Source organism: Sinohyriopsis cumingii, chromosome 3 (assembly GCF_028554795.1).
Source record: "Sinohyriopsis cumingii isolate HCF-2022 chromosome 3, ASM2855479v2, whole genome shotgun sequence".
NCBI lineage: Eukaryota > Metazoa > Mollusca > Bivalvia > Unionida > Unionidae > Sinohyriopsis > Sinohyriopsis cumingii.
Genome location: NC_142963.1, coordinates 30,439,275 through 30,465,175, shown reverse-complemented (window position 1 = coordinate 30,465,175; position 25,901 = coordinate 30,439,275). Strand labels below are relative to the sequence as shown.

At 34.7% G+C, this 25,901-nt stretch overlaps 1 protein-coding gene across 1 annotated transcript in view; it reads right to left on the bottom strand.

Annotated features, from left to right (window-relative positions):
• Positions 1-25,901, bottom strand: part of LOC149802618 (mitotic checkpoint serine/threonine-protein kinase BUB1 beta-like) — a 156,724-nt gene that overhangs the window by 79,812 nt on the left and 51,011 nt on the right. The window contains exons 10-14 of the mRNA XM_089951932.1: positions 23,292-23,448; positions 19,744-19,872; positions 9,452-9,731; positions 8,353-8,506; positions 3,523-3,652 (exon numbers count right to left, since the gene is read on the bottom strand). Coding sequence (XP_089808058.1) covers positions 3,523-3,652; positions 8,353-8,506; positions 9,452-9,731; positions 19,744-19,872; positions 23,292-23,448 — 850 coding nt within the window. The remainder of the gene's footprint in view (positions 1-3,522; positions 3,653-8,352; positions 8,507-9,451; positions 9,732-19,743; positions 19,873-23,291; positions 23,449-25,901) is intronic.

Here is a 25,901-nt window from a genome sequence, read left to right as displayed (position 1 = left end):
CCCCCAATCTGGCGGTCCAAGTTTGGCCCCCGCCCAAAACACATTTTACAAAAAACTGCTCCTGGTGCAACTTATGATGATAAAATAACCAAATAATCATTTGAAAAACTAATTAACTTACCAAAAATATTCAACTTGACTTCAATAATTTCACAATATTTATAGTCACATGAATTTGTTCTCCAATACTATTGATGCTGAAGTTATTTCATGTGCACGTCAGTGTTCACATCATAATTAAGTCACAATAATTTCTCAATTTTTGCATCAGATATATTATACTTCTCTCTTTTCATAACAAATCTGTAAAATAAATACCCAAGTAAATCAACTACATACAAAAAATCGCATACATTCACTTGTCTTTTTCTCCAATGAACACAACCTGTTGATATGCCAGTTGAGTTCTTTTTGCGGCTTTGGCATAGATTTCTTTAGTCTTTCTTTTTGTCATCACCGACTTTTTTGGCTCAATGTGCAATCACTTCTTCTTTTTCTCAATGAGAGCCTTTTTCCTTTCAAGCTGGTGCTTCTATTGGCAACATGCAGTGTTCTCTAGGTGAGCACCCCATCCCAAATCTGATGTGTCATTTTTCTGAGCCTCATGACCTTGTTTCCGCATTTTGACAAGTTTTGCCACCCTCAAAAAAAATCCTGGCAACCCTCCCTAACTGTCCTTATGACCCTGATTTGGGTCATGCCCTGGGGATTGGAAACCGCTGGTGTACAGGAAGGAGTGGGGATTTGTGTTCATGAAATGGGACTCCAGTTAGAACTGATCCTGAATTGGTCACCAATGCAAATGGTGGTAAAACCTGGATCCAAGGCAGTTTGAACTGATAGTAGGAAGTGTGTGATTTGTGTGAGATTTGGATTTTTAACATAGCTTTAACAATTTTTCAGTCATATTGCTACGATGTCTGCAGTCTGACAATTTATAGTGATGTCTAGCACTGGTGCATCATGCTGCAGATATGTAGCATGATGTCCCACCCAGTCACATTATCCTGACACCAGGCCGACCAGTCCTAACGCTAACCTCTTAATGCTGAGCACCAAGCGAAGGAGCTGTTAGTACCATTTTTGTAAGTCTTTGGTATGACTCGGCCAGGGATCAAACCCACGACCTTCCGGACGCTCTAACCACTAGGCCGATAGTAGGAAGTAGTTGTGCAGTTTCCAGTTTGTTACAAGCAGGAGATGGAGTGGTTACAAGAGTCTCCTTATGGGAACTAAGTGTGCAGACACATTCAGAGTTACCTGGAAAGAAAGGTAAGTTGACAAGGAGGTATTGGCCAGAAGACCTGTTATGAGGGACAGGATTTGGTCCATTCTGTCCAGAGGAACACAAACTGTCCCAAGGCTAGTGTAGAAATTCATCCCCATATATACAAAGTCCAGAGAAGGGCTGAGATCCGACTTTTTAGATTGAGGATAAGAACAAAATAAGCAATACTATAGTTCATTCAGCTCAGCACCACAAATGATAACCATGACTGTAGCTCAGTGAAGTTTCATATAAGCCTCTCACAATGTAGCTAAAGTTACCAAATTTGTTTCAAACATGAATAATTTCGACACCATTTTTATCAACATACACAGCAACAACACTCGTTCAATATATCTTAAAAAGGAGTTGTTTGTATATATATTATCAACCATGTTGTCCCTTGAGTTATGAAATGGTTTCTTTATGTTACTGAACAAAGCAGAACAGAATGCACCTCTTTCTTTAATCACATCAGAAACTAGTGGAAAAACATGGGGGATCTAATTATAGAAGGGAGATCTCAAAACTAATGCCTTAAAGGACCCAGACACCAACCGTTTTGCCAGACCACACCTCTAAAAAGTGGTTTATGCTGACACCTATGACAGCAAACAGAAGAAGGGCACTCTGCAGGATAGGGCTGTCCGCTTCTGTCCTTCTGAAATGGGGCTGTTGCTTTAACTGCGGCTGCATAGCATTAAACTTTGCTGAGAGAACCTGTTTTCAATCGAAATGAATTTGCTTCTTGGCCATTTCAATGAACCAGGAGTGGAAGTGAAGGACCAGTGTTGCTGGTCTCAAAGATATTGAGAAGTCAAAGGGGGGATAGCCCCCCAACCACATATAGTCTCTGCTTCCACTGAAGCAACCCTCAGAAGGTTCTTTATTACTACACTCTAGTAAAACCGTGGAAGTGTCCAGAGGAACATCCCTGCAGGATGTTCTTACTGATGCTTCCAATAAACGATGAATGGCAATTGGCAATAGAAATCCCCCCCCCCCAAGCAAATAAAGTCTCAACAATAATAGTTACGCAAGGTAAGAATGTAAATGCAAGACTATACCAAATGTAATCAGAAACAAATGCTAAAAGAGAGATCAATTCAAGTATGAAAACCCTCTGATCAAGGGCAATTCCATCACGATACAAATGATACACAAAGAGAGAAAATAATGATGTAAATCTTGATGTGAAGGAAATTACTCTTTCATGTAAAATTTAAGTAGCCCATTACTCTTCCATGTAAAATTTAAGTAGCCCATTACTCCTCCATGTAAAATTTAAGTAGCCCATAACGAGTGCAACCCAAAAAAGACTGATGGACAGTGTTCATGGGTAAAGTGTCTACTGGTTGGACTAAGGACAAACTCATGTTCTAGAATCTTCTGGCTCACCCTAACGAGAAGACAAATTCTCATACAGTCAGGGTATTGTCTGTCTGGGAAAGTACCAGCCACACAATAGCAACAGGTTTGTACTACTGATATTAAACTTTTCTTTTATTCCAACCCCCTTTATTTGATTTCGTGCAAAAGACATAATCAACATGATAATAAAAAGCAGGTCTTTTCTTAATTCAGTGTAGCAATACAAGAAATATTTCTGCATGTCCAAGATCAAAATATGATTGGCTCTTAATCAGGTTCTCATAGGAAAGCTCTGTGACATAGCTTTGATGGTAGAGTGACATTTTTAATGCTTGAATAAAATAGGGCATATTGCATTAATGATGATTACACTGGAAACAAAAGATAAAACCAAACCATGAATTTCACTTGAAAAGACAAATTTAATTGGTATATATTTATTAAAGCATTGCCACCAGTATGCATTAGTGACATTTTCATTGACTAAAATTTTGTAGAATATTTTTATTTACATTGTACCGAGAATTTTGTTTCAAAAGAAATTGTAACAAAATATCTGACTTTTTATAAAAAGCTGCGAAATTCATGATACTGATCCAAATTTCCGGATACTGTTTTTGACAATGAGCAAGTGATACATCAAGGATTAACTTACCAATTTGATCACAATTTTCTTCACGTTCAACGAATAAGGGCCAATTTTTGGAGGCGGGCATATCTTCTAGTAAAAAAAAAAGAAAAGGGATCCACACCTGACCCCACATTGTATATGAGATCGTGAGTTACCTTGGTACAAATTATTGAGGGAGTGATGTATATGCCATGTTAAAATTTGTGCTGGAACAAAAAAAAAAAAAAAGAAAAGAGCAAAGTACTGAGCCTACAGGTTATATTCTTTGTCTTGATCCACCTCCATGTGACCAGTGGCTGCTGATGGTTGCTTTTGTTTATCCAGTGATTCATCGAACACAACAAATGGCGCAGAACTTGCCACAGGAATAAATCCTTTGTTACCTGTAACATAAAATGAAAATTTTCAATAACTCATCCAAGAAAATGTGGCACATTACTTTTAAGAAATACCTGATATTTTATGTTAAATTCTTTTTAAATCTCCTTCACTGTTGGAAGCAATTCATATTATTTAGTTGCATAATCCTTATCTTGGAATAAAGCTATCACACTTTATTATCCCTCTAATATTTTCCCCCAAAAAGTCCCTGGAACATTTTAATCTACTCTGTCTGTTAAAACATCTTCTAAACTTCCTCATGGAAAATATGAGACTCTATTCTTACTACCCACGACACCTCTGGAAATGTTAGATTCTGGTGCATGCATTGCATCTCCAGTCTGAAACCAGTCCCAATTTGCCCACCAATATAAGTGGTGGTGAATTTTGGATCCTTGAGAAATATGAGATGACAGGGGATCCCTGTGTAGTTTCCAGTTAACCAGGAGAAACTGGGATGGGAGGGGCATGCAAGTACAGGCTCCCCATGGAAGGTCTGCCATGAAGTTCAAGGACTCCAGATGGGATAGATATAGGTAGGCTGAATAGTGTCTTTGGCTCTCAAAATTCAAATTTGTGCTAGTATGCTAGTTTTTAAGCCATTGCTGGCATCATTTGCTATGGCTCATGCACAGTTTACTTATTTTTACTTATTTAATTTGTATGAAAATTATGCGTAACTTATCATTACTTAAAAACATTGAGATATAATTTGTCCAAGAACATCCTTAATTTGAAAGTATCCTGTGGGAAATTTTCTTTAATTTATGCTGCAACTTCAGGAATGTATCAATGACATAAATCAAGCATCATCTCGACATGGAGTTGTCAAGTACACTGGACACTGGCGAATTGGGTACAATACTGCACCAAGCATTCTAAATATGAAAACCACAACAATGTATGCTGCCTACAAATTACTTTTGATCCAAAACGCTGCCTACAAACAACTATCAATACTTTACCTTTAAAGTTCTTCATCCAGTTTGACATTAAGATCTTGTGGGAAAATACTGAGAATTAAGATTTCTTAAGTTTTATTTTGTATGTAGTCATTGTTATGAATCTAGGTCTCAAACTATGCAACAGAAAGAAGTGAAACAATCAAGTTTAGTAAAATTAAGAAATAATTTATTTCTCTAAGTTACAAAGTGACATTTTTCAAGACAGAGTATTGTGAATTAAATGCCAAATAATCCTAAAAGTCCTATCACAAGTCCAAAAGTGTACAATGTTCCAAATGAATTTGAACAGTCTTGAATGGCCTTATGTGCCAATACTCTTGAATGTCTTGATGTACCACAGCGATACAATCTAGAATTTTTTTTAATGATTTGTCAATAATCCCCAAAAGTCAATGAGCATTTTGTAACTAAAATGAATTCAAATAATTCCTCCCAAATTATACCTGATACAACTGCAAACTGTGATCATAGATTCCAAAAGACTCATATGAAACTGATATGAAACAGGAATGAATAATTATTTAACTAACCTCCATTTATACAAATACCCACTTAACCTACAATGTAATATTTTTCTGGAAAAACAAAATTTCAGATGGAAAATTCCACTTACTCTTGAACTCAGATTCTAGTAAACATCATGTTTACTACTTAAAATCATTACAAAAGTCATGTAGGCAAAACTCCATTCATAGCCCTCAATCACAATCATGAAAGAGACATTTGTATCATTTTCAGTTCAATTTTGAAAACAACTATTTTCCTGCATAAAAAGCACATTTTTTAAAAGAAAGCCCAAACTGATTCAACTTGTATGCAATAAATGCCAAAAATTAATACCATTTGACTCAATGTTGACAATTATTGGAATCTGTCCTATATACCATAAATTAGTGAATATAACACGTTTTACCCAAGTATTTCTATACCATGCACCCCACCTGTGGTATATATGTCCATGTGTTATACAGTTTGATTTTTACTTGTATTACTACAATGCACCAAGTTTGAAATAGTAAACAAGTCTAATATTGATTATATAGTGATTATATAGTTATGTTTAACATTTAAGCTAAATTTTTTAAAGTTTAAAGACAATATAATAAGACACGATCAACATAATAAAATCAGTATCTTTCCTTTAATAAGTTACTAATTTATGAAAAGCAGCGATGTTTCTGTGTTTACTAAAATCTTAAACTGCCATAGATGGATCTCATTCGCTGTCATAGTCGGATTCTGAACTACTGTGGATGAGTTGACTTCCGGAAGAATGTTACATTTCCAGAATCTATTCCAAATAGTAGCTGGTGTTATTATTGTTTATTGTAAAATCAGAAGGTGTGCTGTTCATGCCATTTGGTGATTATTTACAGGTAGTGACCATTTTATTGATTTTGAATTATCAGTAATGGATAGGCACAGCTTTGGTCCAGCATTTAACAAAGAGAGCACTTGGTGTCATCATGGAATGTTTAAGATGGCTCAAGGTGAAGAAACTAATTATGAATTGACTCAATTTGGTTGAAACAACTCTGCTGTGGTTCAATGGTAAAAAAATAAATGATTCACCATACCCTAGTATTTTATATTATGTTTAAAATGAAAAGAAACCAACACAGATTTTGGTTATTTATCATTCTTGATGAAAACCTATGGGTTATAGACATCCACTGGGGATCTAATCATCTGTAATCATAATTGATACTAACAGGCATTGATGTTTGCAGGGTAAATAGTATACACAACGTTAACTTGCTTTAATAATACTTTTTGTAACCCATGCTAGCGAAAAGACTGTCATTTGTACTCAGAGTGAATGTATTTGCAAATAATGATTTTTATTTGTGATAACTGTCATAGAGTTAACCTGGATGTAATACAATCTTGGTTATTGTATACCATATACAGTGTCATGCATGAATGGCAGGTGCCTTCAAGCAATTGGTTGATATTTCCCTCTACCTCACTTGTGATTTTGTTGAATCCAGTTTTCAGTCTGATAAAATATTCAAACCTTCGAGTACAACTGAACAAGACTAATTTCATATAATTCACATCAATGAACAAAGTGTCACATATCAATGAACCATGTGTCATGTGTTATTTAACATAAGTGATACACACTACAGTATGGATGCATATGCTACATATATGGAGTTCATGAAAGTTTTTTTTCTTTACTAGATTCCTCATATAAAAAAAGAGGAATAAATGATAACAATACAAGGTTAATTTCTTTCATTTTATTACTATTCTGATGATCATAAATGACAAATTATATTTATATCGATGTAATTCCTGCAGAAAACTACCACAATCCTTGATGAAGAAAAAATTATCAAGTGAAAAAGCTAATTTGTGTAGTCCAAAAGGATGACTCAGTGGACATATCCAGGTCCACTACATATAAAGTTAATTATTTTATCCAAAATATCATCCTATAAACATTAAAAAAATTTGAAATTAAGTTAGTATTGATGATGTGGCTTTGTTTCGAAGCAGCAAAACAAGTAACTGTTTAAAGATGGATGATAAACAAGGAATAACTTGTACCTATGATAGAGTCCAGAGTGCTAGAAGGTTATATATCCTATATTCTGGTGTCTGGGCTAAGTTTGCAAATTCATTATTTTTGGGGACTAACAATATTTGTGAACTTCTTCATGGTTTCAATTAAAATAACTGTTAATGCCCAGTAAACAATGGTCCTTCAATGGAAATAATAGAACCCCTGACTCTGATCCACAAATTTAAGCACCAATGAAAATGTTATTTTTCACATGACAATCTTTATCAATGAAAATAAATGAACTCACAATAAACAACATAATTGTATTGTTCACTCCAAGTGGTGGCAGTAGCAGCAAACTTTATCCTAAATATAAATTTCCATGGAAGAGTTCCAGCCTAAGAACTGTAAACTCTTCCCAAAGGGAAGTAGCCTACATGAAAGATGAAACTTAAGTCCAAATGTGCATGGACAATGTTTAAATGAATGACTGAAGTAATAAAAATAATGGCAAATCAGTAATGTTCACATGATGATATCAACTATACATGTTCTCATGAAATGTAATTATTATTAATAGTGTTATTATTATTATTATTATTATTATTATACTTCTTGAAGAAAAGTTCCAGATTATGCAATTCTGCCCATCCATGCATGACATAAGCATAATGTTGCACAACTACTTGGTTCAAGATAGTGATCTAATATTTTGGGATATCATTTGGGGTGGTCTGCAGATGTTTCAGAATTTGTATCCATCCCTTAAAAGTGAAGCTGGGGTGGGGTGGGGACACTTACATGTGTGTGTGTGTATGATTTGGAATTTTGAACGTAGCTGTAACAATTTACATATATGTGACTATCAAATACCTAGTAACTATAGCAATTGTGTAATTTCAAGAAATCATTCTGAATTTGAAACTTTACAATTTATGTGTAGTCTGTAGATATGCACAACAATTTTGGAATAGTTATCCATTCTCAAGGGTGGATTGTGGGGAAAGGGTTAGGGGATGGGGTACACATATGCATGTATATGAATATCAAGGAGAGAATTTAGTGATAACTGTGAATGTGTGGGTTAATTCTCCCTTGCTGCAGACTTGTAGTCCATAGACCATTCCATATATCCCAACTGCCTTCATATCGTAATGGTGTCAAATGCTTTATCTTATTAAACCCAGCCTAAAACTACAATACATTCAAACAATTCACTCCCTACCTTTGCTTGATCCGGATACTCCTGAGACATTTTTATCTTCCATGTTTTCCTCCCAACCCATCTGTCTTTCCAAATCCAGTGAAGTATTAAACATTCCCCTCACCAACTGCATGGCCTCCCGCGTATTCACTGTGGGAGAGGGTGCTGTCAATGTCTGAGAATAAAATAATTAGTGTAAATGTTCATATCCTGTCTCATTTGCAGCATTTCTGGTAGCAACAATGTTAAAGTTTTTCACTAACACTTTGTGCCCAGTTTTGTGAAGCATTTATTGTTCAAGTTTTTTGTGAACGTATTGTATTAAAGATTTTTTAAAGTTCAGATACAGTAATGATACGTCTACACATGGCTGGTTCCCATAACACTTACTCTCTCTTGGACCTACCTAAATTATTTTTTTGAACATTAATTGATACAATTAAATATGGAGGGATGCAACTAGATCTGTAGTAATAGCTACTTAGTGTCACCTGAAAGTGAAGGAAGTGGTTTTCAAATAATAACAGACACTGATAAACAAACTTCTTACATGCATACATGGTTTCAATATCAAAAACATCTTGCTGGGAGATGCTTCAGGGCAAGTACGCTTTATTATACATCTTGCAGTTATCTCGGAAATGACTTAAACTATCTCATTCAGTTTCTTTTGTTACCGTATATATTCACATAATGTACCAGCAGATCTGGGTTATGCAGTAATCAGCAGAACAGACAATACAGACCCTGATATGCTGGCACATTATGTAATGGCCGATCATGGTCTATGTTGTTTACTATTTCATCTGACTTGTAAATATATATGGTACACTTTGCATGCAGACATTTCCACATTAACGGCCAATTGATAAAACCAGCCATCAGCGGTAGATAAGGTAGGTACCACATGTGACACAAGAGCTGGTTGAGCTTTGTTGCCTAAATTACCCTTCCCCCTGCAAATAATTACTGAAAGGTGATGAATCTGGTGTCAAGCCTCACTGTATCAGCTAGAAACAGAGAAGAACCACCCAATGAGATCCTAGCATAGAAATCTTTTCTCATTAGCAGCTGAATTCACATTGAGTTTTATGTGATGCACTTTATAAAGTATACCAACCTTGTGCAGACTATCAGGTGTAGGTCCACCTGAGGACAGAACACCCATCACCCCACTGGGTGTTCTATTACTGATGTTTAGGCTCTGATTATTTTCTGTTGGGTTATCCTGGTGCTGATATTGCTGTTGCAAACCTGCAGTTTGTTGAGACTGTTGATTAGTACGCAACTGACCCAGATACTGGGGCGGAATGTTTTCAGTGTTTCCATGCTCATAATATTCAACATTACACCTGGAAGTCTTCTCAAATATTAGTTGTCTAGAAGAATTGTTGGGCACCCTGAAATCAATTACAATGAGTGTAGAACTCTCATTACAGCCATATCACAAACCCAAAACTTATATTTTCTAAAGCCAAAAATAACTCACACTCCTTAAACCAGATAAATTGGAATATATGTATGTAGTATAGCAAAAAACACCAAAAACAAAACAACCCACCTCACCCCAAGACATCCCTGTGCTTGAGAAAATGCTTTAAATACAAAACTTTACAAGAGCTATTCCCATGGGTCAGCAAGGCATATCAACGTCCTTTTATTCCATGCTCTTCCCAATCTCTAACCCCCCCAACCATGGCCCTGGATGTAAGTGAATGTTTGTGTGTATATATGACCTCTTACCTCCTCCCACAGACTCCTTGAGTGGGGCTTCAAATATGAGACCCATCCAGTAACCATCTTTGACGGGGACATGGTACATTCGAAATTCTGTACATTTTCACCAGCAGTTGAGGAGATAGAATTATAGAGATGCTCATGAAGATACAGGAAAAGGGACTAACTAAGGAATTATGAAGAGGCTGATGAAGACACAGGAAAATGGACTAACTAAGGAATTATGAAGAGGCTGATGAAGACACAGGAAAAGGGACTAACTAAGGATTTATGAAGAGGCTGATGAAGACACAGGAAAAGGGACTAACTAAGGAATTATGAAGAGGCTGATGAAGACACACGAAAAGGGACTAACTAAGGAATTATGAAGAGGCTGATGAAGACACAGGAAAAGGGACTAACTAAGGAATTATGGAGAGGCTGATGAAGACACAGGAAAAGGATCATAATATCCTTCTGGTAGAGCATAGGGATACACATGTAAAGATGGACTGATGGATAGCTAATAGCAACTGTCTCTACCACATTCATAGTGAGACATGAGAAAAAAAGAATTTGATGACATCTTAACATTCTGCATCAGTATGTCTACCCCACATGCAAGAATACTAAGAAATACTTGATCTTTATTAGTATTTATCTCTCACAGATTTTAAAATAGATCATGGATTCCATAGAACCTATTGTCTCACCTGCAAACAGCAGAGGTCCAAATACATTTTTTCCGACACAGGCCTGGTGCAAGTAGCTTTAAATTTTTTACTTGCCCTAACTCTAATTCCACTTAGCCCAAAATGTCAGCAAAGTGTCGGTTCCCAATTCTTATTTGGCCCTATTCAGTGGTATAAATAGTTTCATTGTATAAACATAAACTCGACACATCTTATGAACAATTCAAAAGTGTTCACATGTTACTCAAAATTAAACTGAAAATAAAATTTTAAAAAGCTGGAAAGTGAGGAATAAGTCTGACTTAATTTTTTTAATTACCTTATATACCTGCTTATAAGTCCATATTTTTTAAACTGAAAAATTGATTCAAGCAAAGCAGGGGTCATCTTATAAGTATGACATACAAAAACAATTGATAAATCTATGAGTAATGTTAGAAACTCAAGATTCTGCAGTACACAAAAATTCTGTCAATTCAGATATATTTTTACAATTATATGCCTCTATTCCCATTTAGTAATGCATTTACTGTATGCATAGTTTTTATGTTTCATGGCAGTATTCATTGCACAATAGTTGTTTTTCTACAGTTACCTGGATTTTAATAACTTGAAAATATTATGGGTAATTTAAATACTACCTGAAGCAACGTGAAGTGTCAGTCAATGTTGTAATTGGTTTATAAAGGAATCACTCACTTTGTTTTCAAGTGACAGTCCTTTTGATCAAACCATGAATTTAATGCATATACTTGTTCAGTGCCAATTAGAGTTCTACAGCTTCCAGTGAATGTTTAACTTTAACCCTTAGCTTATAAAGACAGCACCTCCTGTTTTCCGTTGTGAAAAACCTTTGATCAAGCCACGAGTTTGATACTTTCTCAGTGCCAAGTAACAGAGGGTGGTTATTCGAACTCCGTGATCTTGACAGCACAGCTGACATATGTTCAGTTGCAGCCTTTAGTAAACTTCAGACTATTTAATCAGTGTCACTTACTGAGACCAAGCACATCTGCTACATAAGCACCCACATACAACAGTGAAGCCAAGGTAACAGAGTTGGAAGATATTAATAATGACAAGATTTCAGAATTTATCAATGTTTTTCCTATGTGCAATGCTGACTCACTGATGACAAATCTTGCAAAATACACCCAGACTTATATGAGGGTCAACTGGCTGTGTGTAGCACACAAAAAATGGAGGTGGGGGCTTGTAGTCAAGTTGACTTGTAAGCGAGTATATATACTAGTTAATATCAGTACTGTACACCTGTATCAATCAAAGAAATCATAGCCAGCAACTCTGCGCAGGTGTATTAAAATAATTATCACTATTTTTATAAGTATAAAACAACCTCATGAATGCTTTGGAAAGTCGCTAATACACCTGCCCTTCAGTACCTTAACTGTCACACAACTGCAGATAAACTGGATCTATACACCAGTAACCTGTGAAGAATTACACGAAAGTGTGAGCAAGACATTAAAGACATCTGCTGATCATCCTTACTCATGAAGTACAAATGAGCATCAAATATGGAGATCATATGCTTTACTTTGTACACAGGTTTTGGACTTTATATACCAGTATGGTGAGTATAGGATTTGTCTGGGTGAGAGACCTATGAACAGAAGTCTCAGCAATGGGTTTAATATTAATCAATTTAACCAGTCTCTTTCCAGAAGTTTAAAATAAACATGCTATGTTTCTAATACTGAAGGATTGGTCACTCAAATTAGATTATTTTTTACCTGATATGCCCAAAAGGCAGTGTACACAGAATACAGGAATGTTGTAATCTGAAATTGGATGAATCCTGGGTGTCAGTCCTGAAGCAATAACCTGTGCTCTCGTGCTACATGTCTTTAAAAATTTTTTTATATAAACTAGTGTATTCTAATTTTTAAACTGTAAAAATTGCCTTGCTGGTTGGAAAAATAATCTTAAAAAATATTTAACTTGTATCATCCCACTGTTACATGTGATGCGTCTGTCTGGTTACGGTATGATCAACGACTTGCCGTGTCAAAATACTTTCAGTAAATTAAATAGTAAGATGTGCATTGTGGAGTCAATTTATACTGTGTTTGAATGAAGAAAACTTAAATACTTTTAAATAATCAACATTGGCAAATTTAGGAATTTATAAGCAAACAAGTCCATGTCTGTCCACTGTTATGTAAGTAAACTTTTGGTTTCTATTTTTACTGAAACCTGAAACAGTTGCACGTGACATTGAATTTGAACACGGCACACACGTTATCCTGTTGACAAAAACATCATGAAACCGATCAGAGGTTGTTTACAGTTGATCAAGATGCTTTATGTGGCAAAATAATTCTTTAAACAGGTAGCAAATAGACTTAATATAAAGTGTATGGGTCACACTTTCAGGCAAAGTGGGCAACTAAGTCGCCTGAAAAATATAAACTTTGCCTTCTTCTGTTAGGAAAACTAAAACATCTTAGCCCTGCAATAATTTTAAGACATATAATGACAGTAGTTTATGACTCCCTTGCTGTACTGTACTATCTAATAATGAAATACACCAACGTCTGTTTCAAAACTTAAAAATCAGCATCTAAATAGCAATTTTTTAAAGAATATAAATTGGTGAAGAGCACTTCCTTATTTAATTTTGTGTATGTGTGTGTGATTTAGATTTTTAATGTAGCTTTAACAATTTTTCAGTCATACTGCTACGATGTCTGCAGTGTGACAGTTTCTAGTGATGTCTAGCACTGGGGCATCATCCCAGAGACATGTAGCATGATGTTCCACCCAGTCACAATTATCCTGACACCAGGCCGACCAGTCCTAACACTAACCTCTTAATGCTGAGTTCCAAGCGAGGAAGCTGTTAGTACCATTTTTGTAAGTCTTTGGTATGACTTGGCAGAGGTTCAAACCCACGACCTCCCGCATCTGAGGCAGACGCTCTAACCACTAGGCCACCGGAGCAGTGCCTTATTTGATCCAATTCCAACATCACTGCTGCTTGAGTGCTTAGATCCAATATTGCCTTCACTAACTGATGTTATTAATACCTCTCTCTCATCTAGGGAATTCCCATCATTTTTCAAAACTGCCATTGTAAAGCCTCTGCTGAAGAAACCAACACTAGACCATAACGATTTAAAGCACTACTGCCCAGTTTCTAATCTCCCGTTCATTTCAAAAATCTTAGAAAAGGTTGTTCTATCCCAGCTTGTATCTCATCTAAATTCAAATAGTCTTTTTAGAAATGTACAATCTGCATAGCACCCTTGCCACAGTACCGAAACTACTCTTCTAAAAGTAGTTAATGACATTCTCTCTGCGTTGGATAGCGGAAAGATTACAGTCATCACCCTCCTTGATTTGTCTGCAGCATTTGACACAACAGACCATGATATATTACTTCACTGTCTCCAGCAAGTATTTGGCATTCATGATACAGCCTTACTATGGTTCAAATCCTACTTGGTCAACAGGACACAAATTGTATCTGCAAATGGAATACACTCCAGCCCAGTTGATCTATGTTGTGGTGTTCCACAGGGGTCTTTTTCTTGGACCTGTTCTCTTCATTCTGTACACTCAGTTGCTCTCAAGTGTCATAGATCATCATCCAGTGTCTCACCAATTGTACGCTGATGACACCCAAATATACAAATCTAGCCACCCAACTGAAGTTGATGCTACCATCCAAGGTGTAGAGAGGTGCAATTCTGATGTGAAATCATGGATGAATTGTAACAAGCTGCAGATGAATGATGATAAAACTGAGGCCATTCTGATCACAACATAAAGACTTTCTCATTCACATCCTTTACCTCAAACAATAAATATCAGCAACGCCAACATTAAATTCACACAATCAGTACAAAACCTAGGTGTTACTCTGGACAGTACTCTCCCACTGCACCAACATGTCATGAACATATGCAAGGCTGCATATCTTGAGCTGAGATGCATCAGCTCAATTCGCAAATATCTTTCATTTGATGCCACTAAAACACTTGTGTGTTCATTAGTACTTTCAAGACTGGACTATTGTAACTCGATTCTGTTTGGTTCATCTCAATATCTATTCCAGAAACTTCAAAAAGTTCTAAGCACAGCTGCTCGGATCATACTTAGAGCACCACGATCAGAGCACACCTCCCCGCTGCTGTACCCTACACTGGCTATCCATTCGATCCAGAATCAAATACAAAATTTGTTCTCTGTGCTACATTTCACTGTCAGGCTCTAGTCCAACATACCTATCTGACCTCACGCATGTGTACACACCAGCAAGATACTTACGCTCCTCTTCTGACAATCGTATACTCATTATTCCCACTATGAAAACAAAGTCATATGGACAGCGTTCTTTTGCATACCAGGACCCAGCAATGTGGAATGAATTGCCCACTGAACTTAGACACAAAGACACAGTGATCACATTCAATAGGGCTCTTAAAACTCACTTATTTCGACTGCAAGAACAAACTTAAAGACCTAATAATGTTTCCTACCTGAAATATTCTCAGCATGTTTTTTATTTTTTAATGTTTTTCTAATTTCATGTTGTTTGTTTTTGTAATAATATTATTATGTTTCTTATCTTATAGGTGTTGTCTAATGTTGTAAAGCGTTTAGAGCTTCAGAAGATTAGGCGCTATACAAAGTCCTCATTATTATTATTATTATTTAATTTTCTTTTAAATGAAGCTTTTTAATTACTTTATGAAATCAATTTGAAACCGTATGCAAACCTGTAAAGGTGGACATCGCTGTGTCTATGACATATCACATCATTAGACGGTCTGTTTTCTAAAGATGCCAACAGGTATCTGAATACTCGGGTATCAGCTTTTTAATAATAATCCAGGTAATAAAATGAACAACCGGGTACCCATTTAAAAAAAAGTATTCCAAGTTCAGATCGAGACACAGAATAACGATTACAGTTTGAGGCTCATGTCATATGCGCATTTATTCATCATCACAGGGGCTCGTATGGTTACATACAATTTACTTGTCATACATGTCTATATAATAATACAAGGGAGGACACTTCTCTCCTTTCTTTTGCAACATATTTAAGAATCAACTGATTTTAAAGCTAGACTGTCCTAACTTTGTGCCTGTCCAAGGATCATGTGCCATTTTTCTCGCGACCTTAACACACTTGTTTTGAGATCCTGATGACATTAACTAGGTCAATACCTTTCGTCAACAGTGAAAGTAAGTACCAATGACAAAAATATTTGAGAAAATAAAATTTAAATATCTACAATTCAAATAAAAGAAAATACAATGAAATCTCTGGTTTAACTAATGCCATTTTTGCCAAAAGTTTGTGGCCCTGGAAGACAGTAGTTGGTTATACGTGTTCTTGGTTGTGTTGATTCATTTGGAAAGAATGTTATAGTCATATATCAACTTTAATGCTTCATTGTTTTGTCTATGAATAGTTACAGTAATGTTTAATCGGCAACAACGAAATTATAACAAACAGTATAGTATGTAGTCATTGGTACATTTGCTCCCATGTACACATTACGTCAAGCAGTTTGGAAATCTTTTTGAATGCAATTTTACACAAAACTAATAGAATTTTTAAAAATAAAATTAAGAGACATCTTAGCAACAGGAAAATCTGATCAACAATAAGGACCAAAAGGTTTCCTCTTACATGAAGTACTTAGTTCAGAGGTCATCCTAAGCATGTTGGCATGCCACTGAGCATGTATTAAAGCGTGCATAAAGAATCAATATTATATATTGCAAATGAAAATAATTCAACAAAATCTAGGACTATATAAATATTTTAAAGTACAAGTACTAATATATTACAGACCCAGTATACTAAATAATGTATTGTACATAAATATTTCTATTTTTAGAATACATCAGAATTACCATTGGCAGTCACATTTGTCAAGAAAGTTGGCAAATTAAGTGGCAATGAAGAAGCTGAATACAAAATATTATTAACAGATGTGGTTGTGGTGTGGCTACTTCCAGCATCAAACCTGTCAATCACTGGCTCCTGAGTATTTTATAAATTTTAAATAGAGAAATAAAAGCTTTGTCCTTGTTACATAAGTTACATTTTCTACCCTAATAAAGTTTTAATACCAATTTAATAGAACATGAAATAATGACGTATCTTTTGTTGTTTTGTGCTAACTGCAATGGTCACTAACATCTAAACAAATATTAAGAATATGTTTCACATGAGAATATTTGTAAATTCCTAATGTAATGTTTGAAGTTGTTACTTGGTGGATTTGGAGTACATAACTGGAGACATTTTATATACATCTAATGATGCTGCTGTTTTTATTCATTATGTAGTTGTAATAGATTTATGCTAAATATTATCCAGACAATAAAAGAAATCAGCAGCTAAATATTTAATTTGTCCGTCCTGTGATGTGAGTTACAAGTTAGTGACAGCAATGTTCTGACAAGCAATATTTGGAAAGGAAAACAGACAGTTATCTTCCAACTGTTATTTTATCAAATATGGGATACTAGACCACTGATCCATAACAAATTTGATGTGAAAATGAAACATTTAAAATCTGGGGTATTTGTCACACAGGATTGGTCGAAAAGCATATTGTTAGCCATATGGATCCGAAAGCATTCCAAACTGACACTTACATTCAAATATTGATTAAAGCCTCTTAAAGTGGTATTTTTTATAAGCTACTGGTAGTTACAGCAGCCATATTTAATGGGATATTGGCATCATCTGTACAAATGTAAAAGCACTTCATGTCAAATCTTTCTGAAAAATTTGGTCAAAGGACAAAGTCTGATAAAAGATAATTTTGGTCCCCAATCAGATTCTTATGAAACTTATATTAATAAAAGAGGTCCCTCTCTCTTCCCAAAATAATTATTTAATTATTTTCCTGGATCAGTTTTAATAAAGAAAATTGACTATTTAAAAATCAATGGTGTTATCCTGTTATTGAACAGATTTTTATAGATTATAGTCAGTATAGCTAACACACTCTTTTGAAGCTGACTGCCAAAACAAGATCCATCTAAAATTCTGCATTTGCACAGTATGTCTAATAGTTAATGATGGTATGTAGAAATATGTCTTTTGTTTTGAAACATTATCAAAATCTTGCATTTATTTACATTAAGTATGCTCGATTCCCTCCGACACCTATCTGTTTTCATTTTAAGAGTTATGCTTGGATCTATGTCTAACAATGACTAAGCATACCAAAAATCTTGACTTGATTGCCACAGAATAACAATTTGTGTATTTCCATACCATAAACACCCAAAATCTACACAACTCATTTGTGTAATAGCAAAAACCATATGTTGCTACATTGTACAATTAAGAATCTAAACTAAATGTTCAAAACATCGTGATCAAAGCAGCAATTCGGGAATTCATGATTTTTTAAAATGCATCTTGAAACGCTATCTTGGGTCATGAAATTCACACCAAGATCATGACGGTTGGCAGGTCTGTGTTTCCCATTTTATATGATATGGGCTTCCAGAATGAAAGGAATGATAAAATAAAACTAAAACTGCAGACAGATTATTACAAATGTGATTGTTTCATGTACCCTACCCACAATTATTTCAATGTCATTAGTGTCACTTAACCAATTTAAAAAAATTCTCTGGCTCTATAATACTTTGAAAGGAATATTATTGCTCTGAGGTATAGAACTAAAACGAACCAACTGTATCCGTTGCATTCATTGAAACTAAAAAGAACCAACTGAATCCATTGCATTAATTGAATCCACTGCATTAATTGTATTCATTACATTAATTGAATCCATTGCATTAATTGAAACCATTGCATTATTTGAAACTAAAAAGAACCAAATGTATCCATTGCATTAACTGAAACCATTGCATTAATTAAAACTAAAAAGAACCAATTGTATCGATTGCATTAATTGAATCCATTGCATTAATTGTATCCATTGCATTATTTGAAATAAATTCTTGAGGTAAAAGAAAAAAATACTGGCTTGAAAAAAAATCCCAACACCCCACCTCTCAATTAAACATAAACCATGCCCTGAATAAAAGTACACCAGTTGTTTGTTTAATGTTTAATATAATGATGAAACAATGATATATGTGAAGATCGTAACATGTATAAAATTTCATGGCGAACCAAAATTGTGTGCTGTACTGTAGCATTCCCCATATTCTTAGAATTCTGAGAATGAAACTCCACCTCAAAATTAGATAAAATACAAGGATTATATCTATGTAATTGAAATTCAACAAGTTTAAAGAAGCTGGCAAGATCCTGGAAGTTTTATGAGTCTATTTTTATTTCATTTAAAGTTATGAAACATTTGAGACCTCAAGCTTCAGCATAAAGTTTCATGCTAAAAAAGTTTTGAGAATATTGGACTCAGTTTTTTAAATGAAGAAATTTTTACTCAAGTCTGCAGACTATGATGGAAGACTGCAAAGTATTGCATTTCAAGTTTTCAGATGAAACATTTGAATCGTAACATTAACTCAGATACAAGCCATCTGCTTTTTTGGGTCAAACAAGGTTACCAAAAACTTAAGATATTGTGTGGAAACCATTTTTCTTCTTCTGAGTCACTGTGACCTTAAAATCTTACCTTTTGACCCCCAATGGTCCCTGTCTTATCTCATGTAAGCCTTCCTCAAGTTTAGTTAAAGTATCTGGTATAAAAGCTAAGTTCCTTTGTGGAAACAGTTTTCCTTATTTCGGTCCCTTTGACCTTTTGGACCCCAAAACCAATAAGTTTCTCCCTTGCCCCGTAATGCATGCTACTAGTTATGGCAGATGATTGGGGGGGGGGGGGGAGTTAAAGGTACTATCAGGAAATGAAAAAAAGAACAGATGGACAAAATCATGACCTGATAATCTATACCTGATGGCAGGCATATACAAAATTTGACATGACATGAAGAGGAAAAAAAGACCTATAGTAGTTATGATGTATGGTATGACATGCATTCTTTTTACAAAAATGCATCACAAACTTACTTCTGTGTTAATCCGGTTTGTTTGGTCAATTTACTGGGGTCCATTTTACAACTTAGGCTCAAGCCTTCCTTTAATCGTTTATTGATGTCTTCTTCCACCTGCTTTTGTTGCTGTTGAACCAACTGAGCCCTGAAAGTGACATTTATACAGGAATTTTGCTATCTATTGCCAGAATGTTGTTGTATACAATGAAAACAAATTTCATTATTTGTTCCCCCTTTTAAATAGAAAAACTCAAACAGTCCCAATATTCAAATTCTGAGTATTTGAATTTTCATGTCAAATGGGTATCATTTACTAGGTATAAGTCAAGTAAAAGTGAAGTCAACAAAGATCCAGATCTGCCAGCACATTATGCTATGTTATTTGTTGTACTGATTACTTCCAGCAAACTGCACAGACACAGATCTGCCAGTGCATTAAGCCATGTCAGGTCAAAGTCTATAAATTTTGTAGTTGGACTCATCTTATAAGTATATATGGTACAGATGCAAACCTGGAATACATTGGATGATCATTAGATGCTAATCATTGGTACAGGTCCTTGATTGCTTGGCAGATCTGGGTTAGTGCAATTTGCAGTTGGACTCATAAGTATATACAGTACTGATGTAAGTCTGGAATACACTGGATGATCATCAGATGCTAATCATTGGTACAGGTCCTTGATTGATAGGCAGATCTGATTTAGTGCAATTTGCAGTTGGACTCATAAGTATATACAGTACTGATGTAAGTCTGGAATACATTGGATGATCATCAGATGCTAATCATTGGTACAGGTCCTTGATTGCCTGGCAGATCTGGGTTAGTGCTAATGAAAAATTAAAGCACAAGATGACAAATTTATATTTAAACAAGTATCTTTCTTATACTATAGGTTCAAGATAGATTATTTTGGACAAATTCAAGCTGCATTTGCAGAGGCAATGCCAATAACGTATAAAACCAGACATGTCCTATACAAGCAATCAAGGACTTGCAACAAAGCCAACAAGCAATCAAGGACCCGTAACAAAGCCAACATAACAACAAACATCTAAAATCAACTTTGTGTCCTGTTACAGTACTAGCCTTTTCATTTAATGTAAGAAACAAAATATGTCTACTGGTAGTGTAATATATTCAACAATACCCATACATGTCAAGCAAACAATAGACTTAATATAGTGACTGAAAAAGGGTCTATTCGACTGTATCTACTTCATATTTTTCATATTGATGACTAAGCTATCCAGTGCCAAGTATATGTTCTATTCTGCAATGGTGTGCATGGATTTAGTGAAACAAGCCTCATTATATAACAAATTCAGTGTTATGTATATTTGATTTAAATGTTTGTTTGTTAGTTTTAATATTTTTTATTCCATTATATGTTATTGTAATGTAACACTGTATGCTGGACTTGACCTTGTCCACAACTGAGTTCATTTCTGCTTGACATGATTGTCTTTTTTAATTGTTTTAAATTTATTTCATTTATGTAAACAACTAATAATAGCATCATTATTCTCTATGTTTCTGAGCTTTTTATCAGGATTATTATTCAGGTAAACAAGAAGGAGTCAAAATTTTGATCAGGGTCATGGTTTTTGGTGATTCCTATGTGAATTTTAAAGGCTATTGTGTTGTAAATAAACAAGGCTCATTAGATCATTATAGAAAGTTATTTTCCATTAGATACTGGTTGTTTTTAGAAATAGCTAATTGTGACCTGAGGTCAAGCAAAGAACTATATTATCTTGTGACTGAGGATTTTACCAGTTGTACTTTAACATCTAGAACTTTAAGTTGTATTATGTTGTTACCAGTTTGGGCTGGATTTTATTTGCTTCAAATTACTGAATTCAAGTGATTATTTTCTCTGGAAATACAAACTTCTTGGGTAAAAAACATTTATTGGAATTTATACTGATTTCAAACCTGGAATAATATTTCGGTGATCACATTGCAGGCAATAACAGACACATCATCGCCTTCAATTTTGGATCTCTTCTGGACTTGAACTGAGTTTTATTATTACTAGGACTTGTGTCTTTAATTCTTGGATTTTTTGGGGGATTTAATTTGCAATACTTTAAGTTCTTTTTTCTCATTTTTCACTTTGTATTCTAGGGAAATAAATTAATTGTTAAATTTTACAAAGCTTGTTGTCTCCACTCTTTTCTGTTACTTATTTTAAGAGCACAGAACTTGTAACAGAAAATTTGGGGCCCGTCCAGGATATGAGTTTTGCTAAAATATTTCAGAAAACTCTTTTAAAATTTAAATTCTCCTAATTTCAGAATATTTCAAATCTCAAGATGTCACATTTTAGAAATCAACATGCCTTTTTACAATGTCATCAAAAGTGGAGATCTTTATTTCAAATCCTACCCAGGAGCAGTTAGATTCCTTGAAAAAAAGATGAATTGATTTTACTGCCAGAAACTACGATCCTTCTGAGGCAAAGTCTTCTTTAATGAAGAAAGAAATAAAAAATATTTTGGTCCAGTATTTAGTGGAAAAGAATGTTTTGGATAAAAGTGCTTTGGTTTTGATTCGTATCTCTGTATCAGACTCTAACATAAAAGAAAGGGAAGTAAAATTAAAATATGGAATTAGAGTTAAGAAAGCTTGAGCTTCAGAAGAAAGAAGAGAAACAAATGCAATTAGATAAAGAGGAAACCAGGTTGCAATGAGCTCTCTGGATGAGAGGTTCCTTAGGTAGAAGCAAGTAAAGTTCATCAACGACCTCTACCACATGGCTTAGATTATGGAGACAGGGAAGCAGGTTTGCTCAAGCACATGGTTTGTAGATGTCCTACGGATGACCTTGGGATAATGGTCCCGGAAAGAATGCAGTTTTAAGACCTATCACTGGTTCCCAAGAACAAGAGGCTCTTCTAGTCAATAAAAACTAAGGCCATCGTGGGAAATACAGAAAAACCATTTCAAGAGCCGATGATAGTTCTGGTTGATCAATATCACATGTACTCAATTTATTCTGCCTTCATATTCAGGGAAACTAGAAAGCAGGTCTGATATGAGTGGTGAGTCAATGAAGTTCTAGACAAAGGGAAGGAAACAAATATTAGAAGGTTGAAGATGTCCTTATTTTGGCCCATGTCCGAGAATGTGGAGCATTAGGACTTGAGGGTGATTGGGCTTAGCTTCCTTTCTTAGGACTGCCAAAAGAAAGAAAGTAAATATTTAAGTAAATTATGTTTCTCTGAGAATACTTACCAATCACATTACATTAGGAATATTAGCCTCCTACCTCGCAAATCCAGCCCTACTAAAAATGACATGCTGTCTTATCCTGTCAATTTCAAATAGACAAAGGGCAGTAACTCTTAAAATGGAGTTGTGTAAAGATGAATTCTTTTCAAGATTCAAATTTTTTTCTCTCACAGAAAAATGTGTAATATTGAAAACAAAAATTCTGCTCACAAGTTTTGCAATGTGCTTAGTCATGTTCCCTAATTGTCTTCCCCTTCTTACCTGAAATCAACACTATTTGGATCAGATTTTATAAAATTTAGTTCATTTATATATGGTCAATATACCTTTCTTTCTCAAAGTATTGGCGCTGAATCTGCATTTGTCTTTTGCATTCCTCCAGAAAGGCCTGCTGTTCCTGCTGTATTACTAACTGCTGCCGCTGTAACTCCTGCTCCTGCTGCAAGATTTGCTGACGTTGACGTAAAAGACCCTTATGTCTCTCTGTCAAAGAATGGAAAATACATACAGTACAACATAAACATACAGTACAACATAAAAGTAACAGATTCTTTCAATTTTATTTTTTTAATCTGAATTATGCATGGTACTATTGTATATAATGACAAGAAAGAAAAATAAAAATTTAGTTTTTTTCACATTACACACAAGATCTGAAAATGAAGTTTCAGTATTCCAGAGAATGAAAAGATACATTTTGTGTGCAATTTCTTTATTCTTCAATTAACAAACCCAGATCTACTGTAATTCGTATTTCTTCAAAATGTCCCAAGAAAAGTTCAGTGTATGACAAACAAATCAATCAGAGTAAGGTTGTATTCTGTACTTGGATGATCATTTACTTACCATATTTACCGTATATATTGGGACATGATAAAAAAAATGTTTTCCCTGTCTCAGAACTTATTGTGAAACTTTTTTCCACCTAGGTCATATGTCCCAAGACTTAAGAAATTAAATAAATTTGTGTTGAATTTGTGCACATCCCCATCTGCACATTGCAATACAATAGATGAACAAAACGCTTATTTGATAATAAAATGAAAGAAACTTGTATTGTTATCATTTATTCCTCTTTCTTCTCATCATGAGCATTAAAGAAAAATATCCATGAACTCCATATATGTAGCGTAGGCAATTGCATGTATCGCTTATGTCAGATAACACACAACACATTGTTCATTGACATGATCATAGAGAAACAAATTGTTTGGTTGTACTCAAAGGTTTGAATATGTTATCCAACTGAAAACTGAATCCAACAAAATCTTATTATATCTAGGTAAACTATATGACAGTATCCCGCAAATAAAAATCATTGTCTGAAAATACATTCACAGTGAGTGCAAATGACAATCTTTTCGCTAGCACGGGTTTCAAATAGTATTATTAAAGTAAGTTATCACTGTGTGTACATTTTACCTGCACACATCAATGCCCTTCTGTATTAATTATGACTAGAGATCCCATTGTTTGAACTTACCACCAGGATATCAAATACAAAGGTTATTTTATTACAAAGCAAGCCAACTTCAATAGCTGACTGGATTCTTTTAAGTGTGCTGGGAATTTAGAAAATAAATTTAAACAATGGAACAATTTTTAAATTGACACAATATAGTACTTCAAGTGTGGACACTGATGACCCATTATTGCCCAGAAACGTTGGAGAAAATAAAATCATTTGTTGAATTTGTGAAGGCCTGAACAGAAGATGATTTTGCATACAATATGATCATTAACATGGATTAAATACCAGTGTAATTGGATCTCATTCCTGGACGAACTGTCGATAAGATGGGGGTCAAAAGTTGAGAATTAGCATGACTGATGCAGATTTTTTAAAAATCTGACTTTAGTCATTGCAGTTTCAACTTTAGGAGATTTGTTGCCTCCTATGATAATTTTGCATGGCACAAAAAAGCTACAAAATATTCATGCACCAAAAGAATGGATCATACATGTACAGGAAAAGAGTCGGGATGATGAGATGATGCTGCAGTGGATTAAGGAGTTACATCTCAAGTACAGTTTTATATTTTTTATAAATCAAATTTTGGAGCGCATTTTCCGACATGTAATTTTCTAATGATTTAAAATGTGTCCCACAACTTATAACTATACCAAAAATGATGTCTCACAACATTCAGTGTACAAAAAAATTACTTCAAAAATTAATTTATGGTATCCCAGCAAATGCACGGTGTCCCAACATATATGGTAAATACGGTAATCTTGCCTTCATGTGTGCTTCTCCTTTGTTGCTTTCAACAGCTAACACAGATATGCAGTATGCTCCTCTTACTATTTAGAAATTAAATATTAGTCGAAAAATTGTGTGCCATTCAGTAACTAGCAGCTCTTTTTTAGACAAAATGTATATAAAAGGGGCTATACTCTAATTCGGGTGGCAAATGTTGAAAAATTAACTTGAGCATTGTATTAGACCAATAAAACTTTGTTAATTTTGTTCCTCTATTCAATTTGAACATATATACAGAAATATTTGGATGACTTTGTTTTATAATGGCACTTTCAACAAATTACTGGCTGCATCATGCCGATGAATTGCTTTCCCAAAGACAACCAAAGGCAGCTAACTGGAGAAAAGTTTGGTTGACAGTGAAAGTTTCACCAAAACTAGATAAGAATTTTAAATGTGAAAGGTATTTTTATGTGTCTAGCTCAAGAAACTCACTAAATTTTTTCATTCACCGACCTCTGTGATCCGAGGTTGTCAATTATTCAGCATACAAAGGTGCATTATTCTCTATATAATTCATGTATATCCTGGCTAAAGGCAGTTTAATTAAGTAGTAAAGACTTAAAAAGAGGCATCTATTTCAGCATATAAATACCCATCTAAAAAGATAAAATTTTAATATGCATGAACATGCCAGCATTTGGAATTAGGTAAAAAAATTATAATAAGAGAT